The sequence below is a fragment of the Echinops telfairi genome, unplaced genomic scaffold (assembly GCF_000313985.2).
Source record: "Echinops telfairi isolate 266 unplaced genomic scaffold, ASM31398v2 ScPeMD7_443;HRSCAF=831, whole genome shotgun sequence".
NCBI classification, from domain to species: domain Eukaryota; kingdom Metazoa; phylum Chordata; class Mammalia; order Afrosoricida; family Tenrecidae; genus Echinops; species Echinops telfairi.
In genome coordinates, this window is record NW_022104341.1 from 59,740,820 (window position 1) to 59,762,102 (window position 21,283).

The window sequence follows — 21,283 nt, forward strand, 5'->3', positions numbered from 1 at the left end:
CCATCTCCTGAGCATTCCTGAGGACAAAATGAAAGTGACTCACATCATGAGACATTCTGGTCGGTGGAAGGGTCTTCATCACAGAGATATCTCAGAGGTAAAGATGCCCTGAAGACACTCAGTCTACGAATGGAAGAAAAGAAACCACCGTGCAAAGGCAGGGTCACTTTGAATTTACCCTGAGGGAGCGATATGATCCCCAAATATTAACATCCTCCAACATACGAATGAGCTGGTCTTCACTTTACTTTCAAACACTGCCGTTTTTCTGTGAATCAGTCAGGGCACTGTCATAAAAATGCAGCTGTAGCTCTGTACGTAAATTGCACGCTGCTGCTGATCCAATTTCAGACTTGCTGTGCTAGACTGGGTACATTAGAGAAACAAATCCATAGAAACTCATGTATAAGAGAGTTGTATATAAAGGTTAAGTGTGCATCAAGAAAACATCCCAACCCAGTGCTGCCCAAGCCCACAAGTTCAACATTAACCCATTAGTTCAACACCAATCCACAAAGTCCTCCTCCATCTCACAAAACACACACAATGATGCTGACTGCAGGAGGAAAGCCGAGTTAGTGAATGTGTAAGCATCTCAGCGCTGGCAGGAGTCTCCACACGGCTGCTTCAGCATCCAGCGCTGCATTGGGGTAGCTCCATGTGGCTTCTCCTTGAGGATGTCTTGCAGGAAGTCAGCCTTGCAAGCTGAAGTAGGGAACTGGCTAAGGCAGGTGCACCCTGGTCCGACCATCAGAAAGCAAGAGATCTGAGAACTAGAAAGGTGAGGCTCACTGAGCCATTTGTCCCTCCACCCTTCCATTAACCGCACATGTGTTTGTCGGCCAGGTTGGCGCAATAACTACCTCACTCGGTAAGATGGTGTCATTCTCTTTGAGGAAGTTTAATCAGATGACTTCCTTCTTAGCATCAGATGATACCAGCTGTTCTTTTTTTAAATCAATTTATTGGGGCTCCTACAATGCATCACGATACGTAGATCAATTGTGTAAAGCACATCTATACATTTGTTGCCTCATTATTCCCAAAATTCACTTTCCTCTTGGGTTCCCGGGATCAGCTCATTTTCCTTTTTTCCCCCTCCCCCTCCCTTCCTCCTCCCCTCTCCCCCATGCACCCTTGATAATTTATAAATTATTATTGTATCTTATATTACACTGCCCAGCATCTCCCTTCACCCACCCCTCTGCTGCCCATCCCCCAGAGAGGAGGTTATATGTAGCTCCCTGTGATCAATTCCCGCTTTCTACACCCCCTTTCCCTCCGATACCAGCTGTTCTAAGAAAAACTGGTGGGAGTAGAAAAATTGGAATTCTAGAATATGCATTTCCGTCCATGAGCTAGGCTAGCAGGGCGGCCTCGGCTGGCCAGAGCGAATCTGGAAAGGTGCAGGAGTGGCCCTATGCTCCAAAGACACATTAGGAAGTTGAGCTCCAATGCCACTTAGTCGATACAGACATGGCATCCTCGCGGGTGTCAGCTCAGAACTCTACTCTAGGACGTTATCAATGGCTGATTATTTTGGAAACAGATTGCCAGGACTCTCTTCTGAGGTGCTTCTGGGTGGACTTGACCACCAAACCTCTTGATTAGCAGCCACCTGGCTAACTGTTCCACTAGGGGACTCCTTAGAAAGCAGACCCAAACCCAACCCACTGCTGTGGAGCTGACTCGGATTCAGTGTTACCCTAGAGAACAGAAGAGATCTGCCCAGTGTGGCTCCACGGTTGTAAATCTTTACATGATGTGGTCACACCGTTCTCCTGCACAGCAGCTGAGGAGTCTTGGGTAGCAGTTGAGTACTTTAATCATTGTGCCATCAGGGTGCCTCAGAAAGTGGGAAAGGGTACAAAATCTGAAGTGAAAAAGAGACAGAGACCTTGTTCTTCAGAAACGATGTGGACACTTGTTTCCTTAGCTCTTCAAACTGTTCATACGACCCAGTGTCCAAGACCCCAAACTCAGGCAGGTATTTTGACTAGTATACGTACTGTCATTCAGTTTGTCCCTACTCAGTGCAACCCATAGTACAGAGTAGGACTATTCAATATGGTTTCCGATAAGAGTATATTCTTTTGGGGGCACACAGCCTTCTCCTCCCGAGGAGTGGCTGGTGGGTTTGAACCCCTGACCTTGTTGTTAGCAGCTCAATGCTTAGCTCACCATGCTATCAGGCTTCTTTTCGAATAGTGCAGGTCAGCTATATAAGGGCTTAACCTGGGAACACAATCACCAATTCATTCATAGTTGTTTCTGGGGAAAAAGGATTTCAAAATCTGCCTGTTAAGGCAGTTGTCTGAAAGCATGATAATTAATAGCTTCCTAAAGTGGTGGTTATTCATGTGTGTAAAACCTACTATGTCCATTCTTTAAGTTTTGAATGAAACAAATATGCTTTGAATCTGCAAACTATATTCTAAGATACATCACCAAAATGAGCCTTTAAAAAAGAAAGGCCAACGTTTGGGTCAGCAGGACGAAAGCTGCGCACTGTGCACTGAAATGCAGCAGGGAGTAATACCTCCTACTGCTATGTATTCCTAATGACACCGAGGCACTGTCGGATAAACATCCCTTCTAGACACACAACAAATCTCATAATCCATCCCTTCAATAAGCAATTCCATTACTAGGAATAGCTACAAATATTCGTTATACCAAGATTTCATGTCATCCTTCAAATACAAGAGGTAATGCTTCAAGGCTACATATTAAGGCTACCGTGGTTATCTGAAATATGCACCAAGGACTCGTCCACAAAAGGTAATAGACATTAATCACTAGTGCCATCTTAGGGCAAGAAATAGCTATGACAAGTCAACTCAGCCATTCAACATTCAGCTTAAAAATTATTGCTATTTTGCTATTGCAGGACAGATTATTGCCGCAAAACTGCCCATTTCAAAATACCAAGAAATTCTCGAGTTATTTTTTTAAGCAAGAATATGTCAGAATAAAGACTTTAACAGTAAACCTCTCATCTGTGTTAAAAGTGAAATTTATTACATTACAGTAAGTGTCAGTGTTGTTATTAAAAACGATGGATGGGTTGAAATCATAGAGTATCGAAATAATTTTTCTAATATAAATATTGGAAATAACATGGATACATCTATATATACATAGAACACTAAAATCATACAATCATGCATGAGAACAAAGAAATCTGTTTACATATTATCTTTTTAGACATTGCAGTCACCTTCTCCTTGTCCCCGCAGCGTGAACAGAATAGGAAGCAGTGAGCAGATTGCACACTCCCAGGTTGAAGTGTTTTGCAAGTATGTCAGTTATACATTAACAATGATTAGAAATCACTGGTCATTCTGATTACGTGGTTCTATCTCCCATATTTCCTTATCTCAGTAAGTCTTGGACAAAGAGTTAGTTGAGCTAGAAAAACTGGGATTATAGTGTCCAGCAGAAAAGGGATTTTCAAAGATCCCACTAAAGGCGGCAGAAATTAGTAAAAACTATAAAGTCCTTTAGTACATGAAACACAATGTGCAAGTCATCGTGTAGACAGAGTGAAGCAGGACACCCTCCCTCCTTGCTTACTTGGCCCCATGGGCTCAGACAATGAGGAAGCCAGAACAAATCAGAGCACCTCACAACTGGTGGGAATGGGGGGGAGTGGAACACGGAGAAAGCACAGGCCTGATCACAATGGGAAATTACAAAATATCACTTAGCTATTCTCTTTCATCCAGTGCCTCTTTCTTCCCTGCACCCCACTGTTACCCCCTGACCCTGACCTCCCCTACACACGGTGGAAACCGCTGCTCCTGCCTTACTTAGAACCTCTTTCCCCAACGAGAAAGAACAGGACAGATGCCATAAGTCTGAACACCTGGAAAATCCCAAAGAGTAAGGTCCTCTCTGCTATCAAGAGTCCAAACCCGTTGGCATCAGGTCCCCTGGGCTCGCGGTGACCCTGTAGAATCAGAGAACTGGCCCGCACAGAGCTTCCAGTGGCTGTGACCGTTCAAAGAATCATCAGGCACTTCTTCCCAAGGCATCTCGGGGAAGGTTCCCACTGCCAACCTTTTAGTTAGTGTTTACATTTCAGGCCAACTACACATCGACATGCACAGGATTTCCCTGGGGTGGCCCCCAACTGCAATGGTTTGGGGTGGGGCCTCAGATTCTGCATTTCCATGAAGGTCAAGGAGATGCCTCTGCACTTGGTACAAGGAGAGCACTTTTGAGAAGTGTACAGCAGACAGAGGGCCACTGACACTATCTTAGCAATGCTAAGTAGAACTGAGACTTGCCCCAGTATTGTGTGCTGACACAAGTATAGCCCAGGCAAAAGATGTAGATGTAGCAGGTCACCAAACCACGTTTACATATTTCTGTGCACGCTATTTTTAAAAGTGTGCTGTGCCGTACAATGTATGTGTGGATCATTTACCTAGGCCTGTTACTTATGAAAAAATGCAGTAACATCATTCAATTTAAGTGGAGAGGTTTGTTGCTGGGAAGGAGCCCTGGTGGCCCAGTGGTTAAGTGTTTAGCTGCTAATCCACAAGGTCAGCAGTTCAAACCACAAGCTGCTCTGTGGAAGAAAAGATGTGGCAGTCTGATTTCCTCACGATTACAGTCTTGGCAATCCTATGGGGTAGTCTACTGTCTCCTCTAGAGCCACTATGAGCGGGAAGCGACTTGATGGCATTGGGTTATTTGCTGGGAATGAGGCTAATGTTTCACACATTTAGTTATCTTTAAAGTGAACATGATATAAAGGTATAAAAAACAGCATATTAAATTTCATAGTAAAATGCCATGTGTGTCCACATAAACATGTAGAAATTCAATGCATAGTATTAGAACCAAGCACTACCACTGCTCCCAGCTGAAATCATCTCCTCTTCCAAAGACAAGGAAAAAGCCTTGAATCGTGAGGAAGATGACTGCATTGCCAGCCAGCACCAGGCCACAAGCTCCCCACTTGATCTGAAACAGAAAGAAAAGAAGGCTTCATTAACTCTATATTCTCGTCATGCAACATTACTTGCAAATCTGTTGTTTACTGAATTAGGAACACTCCATGAAATATTACACAAATCTGCTAAAAGGCTTCATGTAAGTAATAGGTGGGAGACACAAAACTCGTCAGTAATTAGTCTAATTATTTCCACGATGGCTATTAAGTCTAGTAGCATCCTTAACATGTCCCCCATTAGACATATTTCTCTCCTTGTTTTCAGTGGATAATAACTGCCATAAGTAAAATACTAGGAGTCAGATTATGAATGGTCCAATTACAATATTGGGTACTGAAAGTTCTGCACGAGTTGCCTCCCTCTGTGGTACATAGGATGGAAGAGCTATGGGTTTGTTTGTTTCTTTTCTACGTGACAAAAGACTAGATAAATAATCTGAGTATAAATCAAAGCAGACGTCAAGCCTGGCTGATTTTACGGAGGCACAGTTGGGGTGTGAGAGCACCCTCTAGCGAGCCTTGTCTCTTTGTCTCTGCTGAAGCAAAAGCACACCAATGAAACTTGCTTCATGAAACATGATGCAGTTTTGAAAAACAAAAACAGTATATTGACAGCAACACTAAGTGTATGCCGTGGAAAGCCCAGGAAGAACAAGGTCATGACAATATTTGAATCAAGAACATAATGCTGCTCCACTGTCTAAATCAAGTTCAAATTGACATGGTGTTAAAAACCATTCCTAATCAGGCTTTACCCACCTTTCTAGCCACAATCACAAGGACTTCCCTTTAGCTCCATCATACTGGACTGCTCGTCTGGTGGCAATACACACAGCAAAACACACACCGAATCAGTGAAGGCCACATGTAGAATTCAATGACATTAACTACAATCAATTTGTGTGACCATTCTTAATCTCTTTCCGAGAATGATTCTACCACTATCAGCATAATATGCTGGATTACTCTATTCTACAAATTGCATTTTCACACTTGAAGCTATTATAGTAACCCCCACAATTAACACCAATGTAAGCAGACTGTAGCCATTTTAACAATGTAACCATACTGTATAAATGAGCCTACATGTAGCCATTTTGTATTGACCCACGTGTAATTCCTTTTGTAACTTCTGTTAACTGCGGATCCACTGCATTATTTTTGAAATTGCTGATGTTGCCTGTAACCCTTTTTTTTTAATATGTTCCTTTTTTTCATATAGCATGAGGCCACCTGCCCTTGTGCCTTGTTTATTCCACAGCATAAAATCTCCCCTCCTTTAAGCACTCAGTGTCGATAGAGAATTAGGTTCTAGCCACCCCCTGATCACCAGCTAATAAAGGCTTATCAACTTTAAAGTTGCATGTGCGTTACTTGTTCTCGTCTGGGCACAACACTATCACTTAAACCAGTTCTCCTTATATTTGTCAAAACTCTAATTTCTCTCCTCTCAGTGCTCCTATGATGCTCTGGTCGTATTTCAATTACCATACAACGGTGAATGTAGAGTATACACACTTATTATGCCCATTCCTGTGCTCTTCTTCTTGGGATTGTCCAAACAGGGTGATCCAAAGATATTTATTAAATGCATTTAAGTGAGGTTTGTGCAAATTTCCTTATTTAATAACCCCAAAGCAGAATGTAGGGCAGAGGGGAAGAAAAGATAAGAATATAAACTGCAGGCATCATAAAACATCATAGAACTGAATAAGCTATACCCACAATGTGCTTTTTGGGGACAAAAACTTCTACATTAAATCTAAAAAGGATGTCATCTTATTCACTAGCACTCACTCACTGCCACTGAGTCAATGCCGATCCATAGCAATTCTATAGGCTAGGGTAGAACTGTGAGTTTCTGGGACTGTAACTCTGTACAGGGGTAGAAAGCCCAGTCTTTCTCCCATGGAGCCTCTGATGGTTTCAAAATGCCAACCTTGCAGATCACAGCCCAAAGGGTAACCACTATGCCACCAGGGTTCTTCTTTAAAAAAAAAAAATCAGTTTACTGGGGGCTCGTACAACTCTTACCACAATCCATATATACATCTATTGTGTCAAGCACATTTGTACATTTGTTGCCTTCACCATTCTCAAAACATTTGCTTTCTGCTTGAGCCCTTGGTATCAGCTCATTTTTCCCCTCCCCCCTACCCCCCACAAACCCTTGTTAATTTATAAATAATTATTATTTTGTCATGTCTTATACTGTCCAACGTCTCCCTTCACCCACTTTTCTGGTGTCCATCCCCCATGGAGGGGGTTATATGTAGATCCTTGTGATTGGTCTCCCCTTTCTACCCCACCTTCCCTCCACCTTCCTGGTATCACCACTCTTAACACTGGTCCTGAGGGGTTCATGTGTCCTGGATTCCCTGTGTTTCCAGTTCCTATCTGTACCAGTGTACATTCTCTGGTCTAGCCAGATTTGTAAGGTAGAATTGGGTTCATGATAGCTGAGCGGGGGGCGGAGAGGGGGGGAGCACTAAAGAACTAGAGGAAAGTTGTATGTTTCATCGTTACTACACTGCACCCGAACTGGTTCCTCTACTCCCCGCAACCCTTCTGTAAAAGGATGTACAGTTGTCTACAGATGGGTTTTGGGTCCCCACTCCACACTCCCCCTCATTCACAATGATATGATTTTTTGTTCATTGATGCCTGATACCTCATCCCATCCATACCTTGGAATCACACAAGCTGCTGTGCTTCTTACATGTGGGCTTTGTTGCTTCTGAGCTAGATGACTGCTTGTTTACCTTCAAGCCTTTAAGACCCCAGACCCTTTATCTTTTGATAGCCAGACAGCATCAGCTTTCTTCACCACATTTGCTTATGCACCCATTTTGTCTTCAGCAATCATGTCGGGAAGGTGAGCATCATGGAAAGCCAGTTTAATAGAACAAAGTATTCTTGCATTGAGGGAGTACTTGAGTGGAGGCCCGATGTCCAGGTGTATGCATATAGATCTATTTCCCCATCCTCATATATAAATATATTTACATATGTGCATGCCTGTATTTAGACCGCTACAAATACCCTTTGCCTCCTCATTCTTTCCCCTATTTCCTTTTACTTTCCGCTTGTCCCACTATCATGCTCAGCCTTCATTTGGGTTTCAATAATTCCTCTCAGTTACATTGCCCTTGATCCAGCCCTACCAGACCTCCTAGACCCTCCTTGCCACAGATTTTGGAGCACTTGTTGTTCCCTTGTCCCTGGTTTTGTTAACACCCACTTCCTTTCCCCTGCCTCTCCCTCTCCCATGTCCTCCTAGAACCATCAGTCCCGTTGCTTTCTTCTCCAGATTGTTTATCCTGCCTATCTTATTTAGATAGACCTGCAGAGATGATATACACAAAAACAAGGCAGAGCAAAACAAAGCAATGAAAGAAAACAAAACAACAACAAAAACAATGACAAAAAAAGAGAAAAGCCTGTAAATAGTTCAATGTCTATTTGTTGACCTTTAGGAGTGTTTTCTGGTCTCTGATGGGATGCCACACCCTGGCCCCAAAGTCTATTTTTGGTATTCTCTTGGGACTTCCTTGATCTGCTCCCCTTGTTCTGTTGCAAGCCTTTAGTGTTTTGCCTCAGTTTACTGGGGTCAGATCAGGTACAATTCCCACACGTCTCCAGTGTTATCCCCCATATGGCCATGGGTCAGTGAGGGATGTCGTGTCTTGTAGTGGGGCCGGCCATATGGTCCTCCTCTCTGTGCATTGGCTGCTCTGAGCAGGGTTATCGTCCTCAAGGCTTGGCCACCAGGTTCCTCTTGTTCACTATACGTATCTAAATAGTTGTCCCTCAATATATGCCAGTTATTGAGTTGAGAATTAAGTATCTGATTCTATTTGCAGGCAAAGAATTTGATACGATCTTCACTTTGAAACTAGAAATCTATTACTGTTGTAGTCTCTATGGGTTGACCTAATATTTAGGAGGCTGGGATAGAACAATAATTCCAGAGAACAGCTTAAAGTAGAAAACACAAGAAGGAGGAAGGTCTACCTAAGGACGGTCAAAGAAATGAACAAAACATCCTGAAAACATGGTCAAGGTCAGGACAGATAAGATCTGCAAGGGAGAGAAACTAAAAAGGTGTCTGGTTTGAAATGAAACTGAGGTCCCAGACACAGGTGTCTGAAGTCAATCCAGTCATAATCTGGCCAAACAATAGAAAGCAAAACTTACCACAGCCACACGAGCGAGAATAACAGGAAACCCAAAGGCCGACACAACGATTCCAGTGGTGAAGAAATAGGCGAGTTCCCGACAAGCACTGCTGGTGGCATCAGAGTCATATGTGGCTCTTTTGGCAATGAAGTGGGGGATGGGCGAGATGGCGTGAAATATCAAGACAAACAATGGCCAGTACACGCTGTCAGAGGGACCCAGGAGAAAAAAAAACCAAAAAGCAAAGTTAGTTAAATAATAAGTAAACGACATTATGTTTAAAACATAATTATGTCCCCAACTTACTTATCCAATTGTTCATGTTAGTATAGAAGATGGTTTTTACCGTGACCAGATAAATACTGATCATTCAAAAATTACTCCTTCATTAATATGCAGGTAGCTTATATTATATAAGGGGATAACTGCACAATATTCTCTGTACTGCCGTCGCTGAGTGCCACAGAGCAGACTTCGACTATTAAACCCCATTACCAAACCAAACTAAAATCACTGCCACTGAGTCGATTCTGACTAAAGGCGACCTTACTAAACAGGGTTGAGCTGTCCCTGAGGTTTCCAACACAATACTTTACAGGAGTAGAAAGTCTCATCTTTCTCCTTTAGAGTGGCTGGTGGTTTAGAACTGCTGACCTTTTAGATGATAACCCAATGCATAACCATGACACCACCAGAGCTCCCTTTAAATCACACTACCTGACAAAAACCTACCATAGGATTTCCTAGAATGTAATTTACAGAGGCGGACCACCGGGCCTTTCTCCTGCAGAGTGGCTGGATGGGGATGATCCACCAGCCTTTCAACCAGCAGCTGAGAGCTTACCTTACCACGGGGTCACCAGGACTCTGTATTTTGTATTTCTTTAAGGGCAAAACCTTATCTTAGTGGTGTTTGTTTTTGCTATGTACCAGTAGAATGGCTAACTCAATAAAGATCTACATATGGCCTCCTCCCTGGGGGGTGGACAAAAGAAAAGTGGGTGAAGGGAGATGTCAGACAGTGTAAGATATGACAAAATAATAACAATTCATAAATTATCAAGCGTTTCTGAGGGAGGGGGGCATGGGGAAGGAGGGGGAAAATGAGGAGCTGATACCAAGGGCTCAAGCAGAAAGCAAATGTTTTGAGAATGACGAGGGAAACAAATGTACAAAAGTGATTGACACAATGGATGTATGTGTGGATTGTGATAAGCGTTGTACGAGGCTCCAATAAAATGATTTAATTATTTAAATAAATAAATAAATAGACTATCAGCTTTCTCTCCTCCATCACCTAGGCATTGGTTATGCTTTATTTTCTATATATACACAAGGCGGCCGCCAAACAGCAAGAGGGAAAGGACCCTTCATCAAGAGGGCCGGGGCTGGAGGTATTTGGCCTGGATTCCTTATTGAAAACTAGAAGGCTCTCATGTGTCCGAGTTCCTTAGCGCTCCTACAACAAGCAGATGTTTACCTTCTCGGAGAAACTGGTCTTAGGAGCTGAAAGCCTGCATTTTAGGCCCCGATTCTATGGAAGGTTTTCTCCTTTGGCTCTGGAGGAATCCTTGTCTCAGCTCCTCTAGGCCCCTTCTCCATTCCTTGGGTCCTTGGTGATCTCCCCGCACGCACGCACCACCACAACTTGCGCTTGCCTGCTTCTGCCTACACTGCTCGTTCTACCACCCAGTGACTGGATAAAACAGGACCTATAGTGATACATTTCCATTAATAAAACCAAGACCCTATTTCCAAAGAGGATTATAACCATAAGCATGAAGGTCAGGTTTCATATATTAGGGTGGGGTGGGGGCCCGAGGGGGGACACAATCAATCCATAACATTATGTAACAAGAATGACCAAACGTTGTTGAAAGGGACTTTTAGAGATTCTCTAGCTCAAAGCTCTCACTTTATCAACAGTGAGACTGAGACCCTGAGAGGCAGAGACCTGAAACAGACACACCGGACATCTGCCAAGAGCTGCTAGTTCTTCCTGGGATGCAGAGCTCTGTGTGGCCATTTAGACCACGCCGCCAATATCCAACGACGACAACTGCTAATAGAGAAGCAACCTTGTTGATCTAAACATTTAAAGGTTAATTTTGTTTTTTTTGTAAAGGGCCAAAGAGTAAACACTTAGGCTTTGCAGACTGCATGGTTCCTATCTTAACTATTCAACTCTGCCACTGCAGTCCCAAAGCAGACGTGTCATTCTCGTGAGGTTTTGTGACCCTATGTTGCTGTGATGTTAGTGCCATCGAGCTAGTCCCAATTCATAGCACACCACGTACGTCAGAATGCCGTCCTGCACCCGCTTAGACCGCGTTATTGCCCATCACTGCAATCCCTGTGTCCATCCATCCCTTGAGGGCCATATTTTCCACTCACCCTCCACTTTAGCAAGCATGATGTCCTTTTGCAGGGACCAGTCCCTCCTGACAACATGGCCACAGGACGTGAGATGATGCTCCCTTTTAAGGAGCATTCTGGCTGTCCTTCTTCAAAGACAGACCTGCTTGTTCTTCTGTCAGTCATGGTTGATATGGATGGAACTGTGTTCTCCCAAAATATGTGTCAAATTTCTGGACGTGAGTCTCAGTACAATGTAATTCATTACCCTCTGTTTTGTGATCCAATGCTATTACTCTCTATGATCTAAATCAGCTGTTCTCAACCTATGGGTCGCAACCCCTTTGGGGGTCAAATGACTCTTTCACAGGGGTTGCCTAAGACCATGGGAAAACACATATTTCCAAAGGTTGGGGGTCACCACAACATGAGGAACTGTATTAAAGGGTGAAGGCATTAGCAAGGTTGAGAACCGCTGCTGTAAATCCTCACCTCTCTGATGTCAATGAAACAGGATTAGAGGCAACTATGTGATGAGGCAGGATGGGATCTACAGGATTAGGGTTTGTCTTGAGTCCATCTCTCTTGAGACTTTAAATTACGAGTCAGGAGCAGAGTCCATCATTTGGACTGGAAATCCCTGTGCTGAGTGTAGAAACAGAAGCGGATTTCTTTCAAGGTGTCTCCCCCAAATATATGCCAGACTTAGCTGCTTGAGAATGACTATACACTTGGAGGTCATCAGGAGTAGATTAGGGGTCATTCTCCCTAAGAGCTATCAGCCATCTAGACCAAGCAGACACCACTGTTTATCCCACAACAAGTAGGGCCCACTCCCTTCTGATAAGGATAGTAGTTGTCTGTTTCCTTGTAGGAGACACCAGAGAGGTTAAACCCACCCAAGGATGACCAAGGTTAGGCTGCCATCATGAATCTAGGGTCCGCCCATCTTGTCACATGTATACCCTAGACCTTCCCATTCCTATGGGCACACCCCTAGCTCATCCCCTTCCTGTTACGCTTATGCCTATCATAGATCCCTTTCCTACAATGTGTATGCCTATTGTACTGCCCCTTCCTGTGATGTGTGGTTACCTGTAGCCAGGCCTCCCCAAGGAGATGTAACCTTTGGTGAAGAATAAAGTTGAGGTTGGAAAGGGGGAACGGATTACAAGGATCTACATGTGACCTCCTCCCTGGGGGATGGACAACAGAAAGGTGGGTGAAGGGAGACATTGGACAGGGCCAGATATGACAAAATAATAATGTATACATTATGAAGGGTTCATGAGGGAAGGGGAAGCAGGGAGGGAGGGGAAAAATAATGTTTTGAGAATGATGAGGGCAATGAATATACAAATGTGCTTTACATAATTGATGTATGTATGGATTGTGATAAGAGTTGTATGAGCCCCTAATAAAATGATTAAAAAAAAAAAAGAATAAAGTTGAGGCTCTCCCTGGTCCTCGTCCCTGGGGGCTCTCCTGCTCTCATGGCCGGGCTACCCCCACAAGGACCAACAAGCGGGGCTGAGGTGAGCATGCTACCATGAATTGTGTCTGACCCCATTATTCCAATCTCTCCTCTACCTCTCATGCTCTCTATGACTTTATTATAATCTTTACTTATTATGGCTGTACAATTGCGCCTACCGGACTGTGGTGATTTGTTGGGGACCCTCCTCGCCCCACAGCTGAGTACCTCTTGCAATCAGGAAAAATAGAGGGAAAGCCTTTCTCTAGAGCTGCTGCTTTGAATTAGAACTTCTGATGTCCTAAACTGTGTGATAAGACATTTCTATTTAAAGCCATTCACTTATTCACTTATGGTATGTCTGTTATAGCAGCACTAAATAACTAAAACAGAGGTACATTCAATATCCATTACTAATACCATAATGCAAAGTCTTTAGTTCTTTCTTGATCTTCCTTATTCCTGGTCGAACTTTTGTGCTCATATGAAGCAATGGAAAATACCAGGGATTGGACCAGACACACCTTAGTTCTCAAAGCAACATCATTGCTTTTTAATAGTTTAGAGGGTTTTTTGTAGCCAATTTTGCTTTATGTTAATATTTTCCAGCCTCCCTGCGTGCAGTCTAAGCACTTTCTTATCTTGCCTTGTCCAGGTTAACCATCTTAACATAAAAGCTCCTTGTAGTGGAACAGCTCACAGCAAAGTGGGTAGGTGGAGCCCACCGGCTGCTCCGTGGGAAAAAAGATGCGGTGGTCTTTTTTCCTGTAACAATGGAGTCCCTCAAACTCCAAAGGGTAGTTCCACCCTGTCCTACAGGATCGCTATGAGTCAGAACCAACTCAATGGCAGTGAGGGAGGCAAACCCATTCTCAAGATTCTTCACACGGTATCGGAGCCTTGGCGGTGCTTTGGGGGAAGCATTTGACTGCTTACCCAGCAGCTGCTCCTCTCGAGAACGAGAAGGCTACCTGCTACCGTCAAGGCTTAAGCCTCAGAAACCCCAGAGAGGATCACACTGAGTTGGAATCTACTCGGCGTTGAGTTTTTGTTTTTTCCTGCACATGACATACTAAGCTCAAAAGGACTGATTCTATGTCCTGGATTCTTTTATTATTATTATTAAAAGATCATTTTATTGGGGGCTTTTACAGCTCTTACAACAATCTATACATCAATTGTATCAAGCATATTTGTACATCTGTTGCCTTCATTATTTTCTAAACCTTTCTTTTGAGCCCTTGGTATCAGCTCCTCTTTTTCCCTCCCTCCCCCTGTCCTGGATTCTTGACCAACAACTTCTGCCACTTCCTTTCTTCTCTAACACAAAGAACCATACATGGTTTCTGGAAAAAAACCTATGCACTCTCCTGTCTCGGAGCCTACAATCCTCTTAAGGAATTCTGGTAGTGCAGTGGTTAAGTGCTTAGCAGCTTATCAGCAGTTGGTAACTATCAGCTCTTCCAAGGAAGAAAGACGTGGCATGGCACTCTGGTTCATAGATTACAGCCTTGGGAACGCTATGGGGCAGTTCAAGGTCACTGAGTTGAAATAGACTCAATGGCAGCAGAGGTTTAAAACCTTCTTCCTCCAGATACCTACATGATCTGCTTCCTTATTTTCTCTAGGTTTGGGGTCACCTTTCAGCCTCTCAGAGGGCTTCTCTACTTCTCATCCCTACCTCCCCTGTGCCCTCACCCAGTTTTATTCCTTCAAACTCGCCTACTCCTAACAGACTGTCCATTTGTTTATTGACCCAACTCCCCTGCTCTCCTCCACAATTGGAATACAGATTCTGAGAGAGCAAGGCATTTTTGCTTTTTAACTTCTTGTTCCCCAATTCCCCTAACAGTGGCTGGAATAGGGTAGGGGGTCAACAAGTGGCTGTTGAATAAAGGATTGTGTTGACGGTTTCCTCAATCCGGAATACCTTTTTGACCCATCGGGCTGCTAAGCTCATGTTTTCGTCGTCTCCGTGCAAGTCCAGCCTGTCCACGCAGGCCTTCCTTAAGCTCTCAGGGAGACCGGGGACACGTGCTTTAGCTCTCACTGTTCTTGGCAGATGTCCACCGAGGCTGTGAACCGGTTCATTCCAGCTCAGGGCCTTCCTGAGAATCTGCCCGTTTATGTTGAATCAGAGTCTACACTTTAATTAGCTCCCCAGGTGATCACAGGCACTTAGGTCTCTCTCTCTCTCTCTAGCTCCCAGGTGATCACAGACACTTAGGTCTCTCTCTCTCTCTCTCTCTCTCTCTCACTCACACACACACACACACACACACACACACACACACACACACACAGTCATTAGGTAACACTTATAAATTCCCAGGTGATTTCCCCAAATCACCTGGGGATCTTGTTAGGAACGTAGATTTTGATTCAGTACATTTGGGATGGCAATGCAAATTTCTAAGCAGTTGAACTACATAATGAGCCAGACTGAAGCTCTGTCTCCACTACAGACGTCATTTGTTGACGAATTCATCTGGCTCTCACTCACAACGAACTGTAAGGTAGACCTGTGTCACATAATGCTATATATGCCAAGAATCTCGTAAAGAACCTGGTTCCAATACATTTTAATAAAATGAAAAAAAAAATCCAGTTTTACAAGACCTTGACACTGCACAAGCCAAGGTTCAAATTTTGTGCTTTATAAATTCACCTGGTTATGGCTATATGCTAAAATGGCCCAACTCTCTACAACCATACTGTCAAAGACACAGAAAGAAAAATGGTTTGGGTATTTTTGTTGTTATTTGAAAGGATAGCTTACCCATAATCCTCTAAGGCACATCCCAGCATAAGAAAAGTCAGTCCAATAGCCCCACTGAAGGATAATGCCACAAGAGCTGTGAAAAATAAAATGAAAAGTTAAACACTGATCCTACAACTGTGACAGAAAATGGACAGGGGATGGAGGAGAATGAGCACTAATGGGTAGAGTTGCTCTCTGGGTGGTGAAAATGTACTGGAATTAGAAGGTGGTGGCGCCTGTACCACAGAACCCAGGTAGCACCAGGGTTGAAAGCATACCGTTGCTAGTCAAAAAGCCAGTGGTCTGAACACCGGGCCCAGGGGAGAAAAACGAGGCAGTCTGCTTCTACAAAGATTTACAGTCCAGGAGAGCTGAAAGGCACAGTTCCGCTCTTGAGTGGTTATGAGTTGGAATCAACTCAACAGTAACAAGTTTGGACTTTTGGTAATGTATGGTTACATACCGTGTGAATACATTAAAAGCCACTTTAAAGAGGTTGGTCTTTTTTTACTTTTTTTTTTTTTAGCAGTTTTACTGACATAGAATTCACATAGCATATAACTCAATGGTTTAAACACATCACAACAAGTTGAGCAATCACCACCACAGTTGGTTTAAGAACATTTGCTTCATTCTGGTACCATTATTAGCTCTCCATTAACCCTCAAGCTCCCCTGTCATAACCCTCCCATGCACCAAATTCACTGCCAGCGAGTCAATGTTGACTCACAGCAACCCTACAGGGCAGGGTAGAACTGATCCTGTGGGTTTCCAAGACTGTAATTCTTTGCAGGAGTAGAAAGCCCCATCTTTCTCCTCACAGGTTAGTGGTTTTGAACTGCTAACCCTGCCATTAGCAGCCCAATGCATAACCATTTCGCCATCAGGGCTCCTGCCACAACCCTAAAAACGTATTAATCTAGGTACTATCTCCGTAGATTTACCTATCCTGGATTTCACTTAAGAAAAATCATACAAAAGCCCAATGATTACAACAAAATAACAGAAAAACCTCAATCCAAGTGAACGCAAAAAAGAAACTAGAACAAATTAAAAATGGGTCAAATGGGAAAACAAATAATACGTTTAATTTTAACGGAACTACATCTAAAATACTCAACTTGCCAATACGCTTTGCCTGATGGCAAGCCTATTCATATGGTTCAAGGGAATTCAATGGAGGCTTAATCTGAGTAGGAACTCTGCATGCTAATTTTTGGTTTTCACTGTCATCTGTAGCCTTATGCAAACTGTGTGCTCAGAATTTAAGTTCTAAGTCAAAGCCCTCCTCTGACCTTGGATTATTTTATTTACAATTCTTGGATCACACAGGCTGGTGTGCTTCTGATGAGGACATAGCTTACAATCCACTTAGATGGCTGTTTTAAGGCAAGTCTTTAATACTTCAGATGACATTTAGTTTTATATGTGAATTATATTTCAATGTAAACATTTTAAAGTTAAAGATTCCAAATTTAACCAGTTAAAAATGTATTTGGTTAGCTGACATAGGCTACCTTGGGTTGGTTGATGCCCACCACACTTCAAAATCATAAGGTTGGGAAAGGCTTCAAGCATCTCTGCCTTGATAGCCAATAAAACCAGAAACGATTGCTGAGTTGGCTCTTACTCATAATCAAATTCCCTATAGATAAAACACAATCATCATCCTGCCTCTTCTCGCAAACTTGGAATCCCATGCTGAAGGGCAGACCCTGACACTGCACTCACCAAGTCCAAATGACTCAACTTCCAAAAATTTGCTCAAAACAATCTTCTTCTCTAGAACCCTCCACCATTTCCCTAAAGCAGACTCTCATCATCTCAAGCCTGGACCTTTCTAAGAATCTACATTCCTCTGACCATGACTCCTCCAATCCATCCTTTCCACATCAGATAGTCATCTTCAAATCTATGAATCAGGCATCCATCACACCATTCACATCTACCAGTTGCCCTGACACTTGAGGTTCATCTATAACTGCCTGACCCATAACTGCCTGTCCAGTTTCAACCTTCCCCACTTCCCCTCTAACTACAGTGTTACTAAGGCAGCTTAAACTAAACAAATGTGTTCTGTCTAGCCTCCTCCCCCCACACCCACGCCATGCCTCTTGGAATAGATCTGCTTACACAGGAATACACCTTAGACCAGTGGTTCTCAACCTTCCTAACGCTGCGACCCTTTCGTACAGTTTCTCATGTTGTGGTGACCCCCCAACCAGGAAATTATTTTCGCCGCTACTTCAACACTGTCAGTTCTCAACCTTCCTAATGCCTTAACCCTTAACATAGTTCCTCATGTTGTGGTGGACCCCCAACCATAAAATTATTTTTGTTGCTACTTCATCACGGTTATGAATCAGGTGACCCTAAGGGGGTCGCGACCCCCAGGTTGAGAATCATTGCCTTAGACATTTACACAGTAATTATTGTTTCCAGCTGTAACCTCACAGTAACTTCCCATTTATTCTCCCACCCATAACTACCCCCACTTCCGTCTCAGGCAAACAGTACTCCCTCAAAAGAAAGTTGAATGGAACTAGCTACAAAATTCTTCCTCTTCCTATTATCTTTCAATTTCGTATCTAACTTTTTTACTAGGTCACAATGTCTACCATGAACATAATGAAACATTATTGTTTAAAAATTTCTGGTTGTAACTAAAAACTGTGTAGAACTAAGGTATCTGCATTCACACCACCACCACCACCACCACCCGGGACATATTCCAATTAAACCATGTTTGCTAACCTGATACTGCATTTAGAACCCAGCCAATTATAACGAAAAGCATGTATCTCCTGCTAGCAGCTCACACACTCGGATAAATGTCATAATGAACACTCACAACACATACTGTCTGCATGCTGATATGGTTAGGTGGGGAGAAAAGATCTGGTAGAAATTTCAAGAAGAGCAGGGGCTCCAACAAGGAAATATGTTATGCTAGTCTCTTCGCAAGATTAGAAATTCGTAAGATTTTCCTCCCCAAAGGTCTGACACCCTCTCTTGTGGCTGCCGCCCCTCATTTCTCTGAAGGCTACAGATAAGGAAAAGCAGCATTCCTGGTACCCCTTTTTATCAAGGGTCCCACTCATACACACATTGCACGTCGCTCATTTCTTGTCTGTCCATAGAAATGAAAACAGTGCTAAAAAGCTTCTAGTCTTCACATTTACGGAAAATACAGCATTTCTGGGCGCTTTCCATTAGCACCCGCCCGCAGTCAACTCTGACTAATTGAAAAATGCACAAGGAACGTGAAGTTCCCGGCGAAGACAACACTAGGAGGCGGTGGCTTCTCGGGAAGAAGTAGATCTACCAGAGGCCTGGACAGGGAGGGACCTTTGGAGGCCAAGGTGGGCAGTGGGACCCCCTGGAGCAGCTGGCCGGCGCAGGGGAGGGGCGCCCGAGCGCAGAGCCGGAACCCGAGCCGGAGGAGATGCTCCCCGGCTAACCAGCGCGAGCCGGCACCACCGCGAGGCCCGCGCGTGCAGGGACCGAGGGACACCGTATGCGAACGTGACGGCCGGTGGGCTCCCCCAAAAGGGCTGCGGTTCCTCCCGAAACTGCCCTCCATTCGTATCCCGAGGGAAGAGAAGCAGGCGGGCGCCTCCCGACCCGGAGAGGCGGGAAGAGTGGCGACGACGGGAGCGGCCGCTTCCCACAAGCGCGCCAAAGGTGCCGCTCAAGGCTCCGTCCCGGCAGGGGGGCGGCCGCACCGCGGAAGGACTGGGCCGGGGGCCGCGGATATACCTTTAACGCCCGCCATGTCTCCTGAGCCGAGACCGCGGCGACTTCCGGTTCCTGCCACCGCTCCGGCGGACCGCTTAGAAGGCCCAGACCCGCCCTTCCACACAAAACCCCGCCCCGCCGGCCCACTACTCCGCCTTTGCGGGGCCGGGGCCCGCCTCTTCTTTGCATAGCCCCGCCCCCAGAGCCCCAAATTGCCCCTGGAGGCTCCGCCCCTACATGTAGATTCCGGCCCCAGATTCCAACACTCAGAGTCCCGCCCCCTCCAGGCCTTTCCTGCCCCCTGCAGGCAAAGCCCCGCTCCTATAGGCCGAATCCTGCTCCCGGGGGAACAGCCCCGCCCCTGCCTGTCTTGAACTCCGCCTCTCGCATCCCGAGCCCTGGGCGACTCCCTCTAGGCTTGTGAATCTGAGCGTGGACCTACAGTATCCAACCGCAGTTCTTCGGAAGAACATTTTGTCCTTGTGCCCTGGTGGCAAAGAAGTTATGCATTGGATTGCTAACCATTAAGGTCAGCTATTTGAAACCTCTAGTAGTCCACTAGTAGGTCCATGGGAGAAATATTTACTCCCATAAAGATTTATAGTCTTGGAAACATCTGCACCTACAGGTGGAAACACTGCACAGCGCCTGAACTCCTGGCCTGGGGTGGAGAACCGCGGGACTTGCTGCCTGGAAAGCCTGCATATTATAGTACAGGGGAAGGAAGTTACTCTCGGCAAATAGCACCCACTTACTATTAATAGTCTGTGATTCCGCATCTTGCCTTCCTGTCTGCAGTGATCAGAGTATTGTCTTAAACCAAACCGAACTCCCTGCCATCAAGTCCATGCTGACTCATTGTGACCAGCTGTTGGTTTCAGGACGGAACTGTTTACTGGAGTAGAAAGTCCAATCTTTCTCCCACGGAAATGTTGGTTTCAAACTGCCAACCTTGTAGATCTCAGACCAACGTGTAACCACTACACCACCAGGGCCCCTCCATAGTTATTAGCTTATTAACTACAAAATCTTTCAGAATTAGCCCTAAACAAATAAATAAATAAATAAAGTGCAAAGACGTAGCCCTAGCCATTCATCTATAATGAAAACTCGATGGGCTGGGAAATAAGGTAAATTCAAAGGTAATTAAACTGCAAGTTCTGCAGTTCAAAAGCGCCAGCTGACCCATGGGAGCGTGGGTCTCTGAAACCCACAGGGGCAGTTCTACCCTCTCCTGTTAGGGTAACTGAGTCGGTTTCGACTGGAAGGCGGTCAGTTTTGGCTTTGGGTGAAGTGGGTGTTTGTTTTTGAGGATACCAAAGCTGCCATTTTAATGTGTCGTAAATAAAAAACTAGAATTCGTTGGGAAGAGGGTAAGGGAGCTGGAGACTGTCTACAGAAGTGCACAGACCTAGATAGATAACAGGTTGAGGGACCATATCTTTACCATATTATATTTTTGTTTAATAAAGATGCCTACAATTTTGTAGCAATACTTTTTGACTTACCCCCTTTATTTTATGTATGAAAATAGATGCAGTAGGGCCACATCTGTCACTGGGGAGGCCTCTCAAGCCAGTGCCCAAGTTAAATGCAAGTGTGACGTGACACAACTGAAATCAGTCAATGTTGGTTTTCCTTCCTAACTTGCCACCGCTGCTTCCTCTTACACAAACAGCCCTGGTGGTGGCTGTCAGGTAAGTTTTAGACTGCTAAGTCCAAGCCAGCAGTTCAAACCTACCTGTTGGTCCAAGGGAGAAAGATGAGGCTACCTTCTCCCATAAAGGTTTATAGCCTCAGGAACACTATACAG

General features: G+C 44.5%; 1 protein-coding gene across 1 annotated transcript; it reads right to left on the reverse strand.

Annotated features, from left to right (window-relative positions):
* Positions 1 to 2,998: 2,998 nt before the first annotated feature.
* Positions 2,999 to 19,562, reverse strand: LEPROT. The gene is made up of 4 exons (XM_004699364.2): positions 19,492 to 19,562; positions 15,751 to 15,826; positions 9,161 to 9,347; positions 2,999 to 4,974 (listed from the first exon to the last, which is right to left on the reverse strand). Exons 1-4 carry the CDS (start codon positions 19,505 to 19,507, stop codon positions 4,858 to 4,860), a joined length of 396 nt encoding a protein of 131 aa, XP_004699421.1. The 5' UTR covers positions 19,508 to 19,562; the 3' UTR covers positions 2,999 to 4,857.
* Positions 19,563 to 21,283: the final 1,721 nt, after the last annotated feature.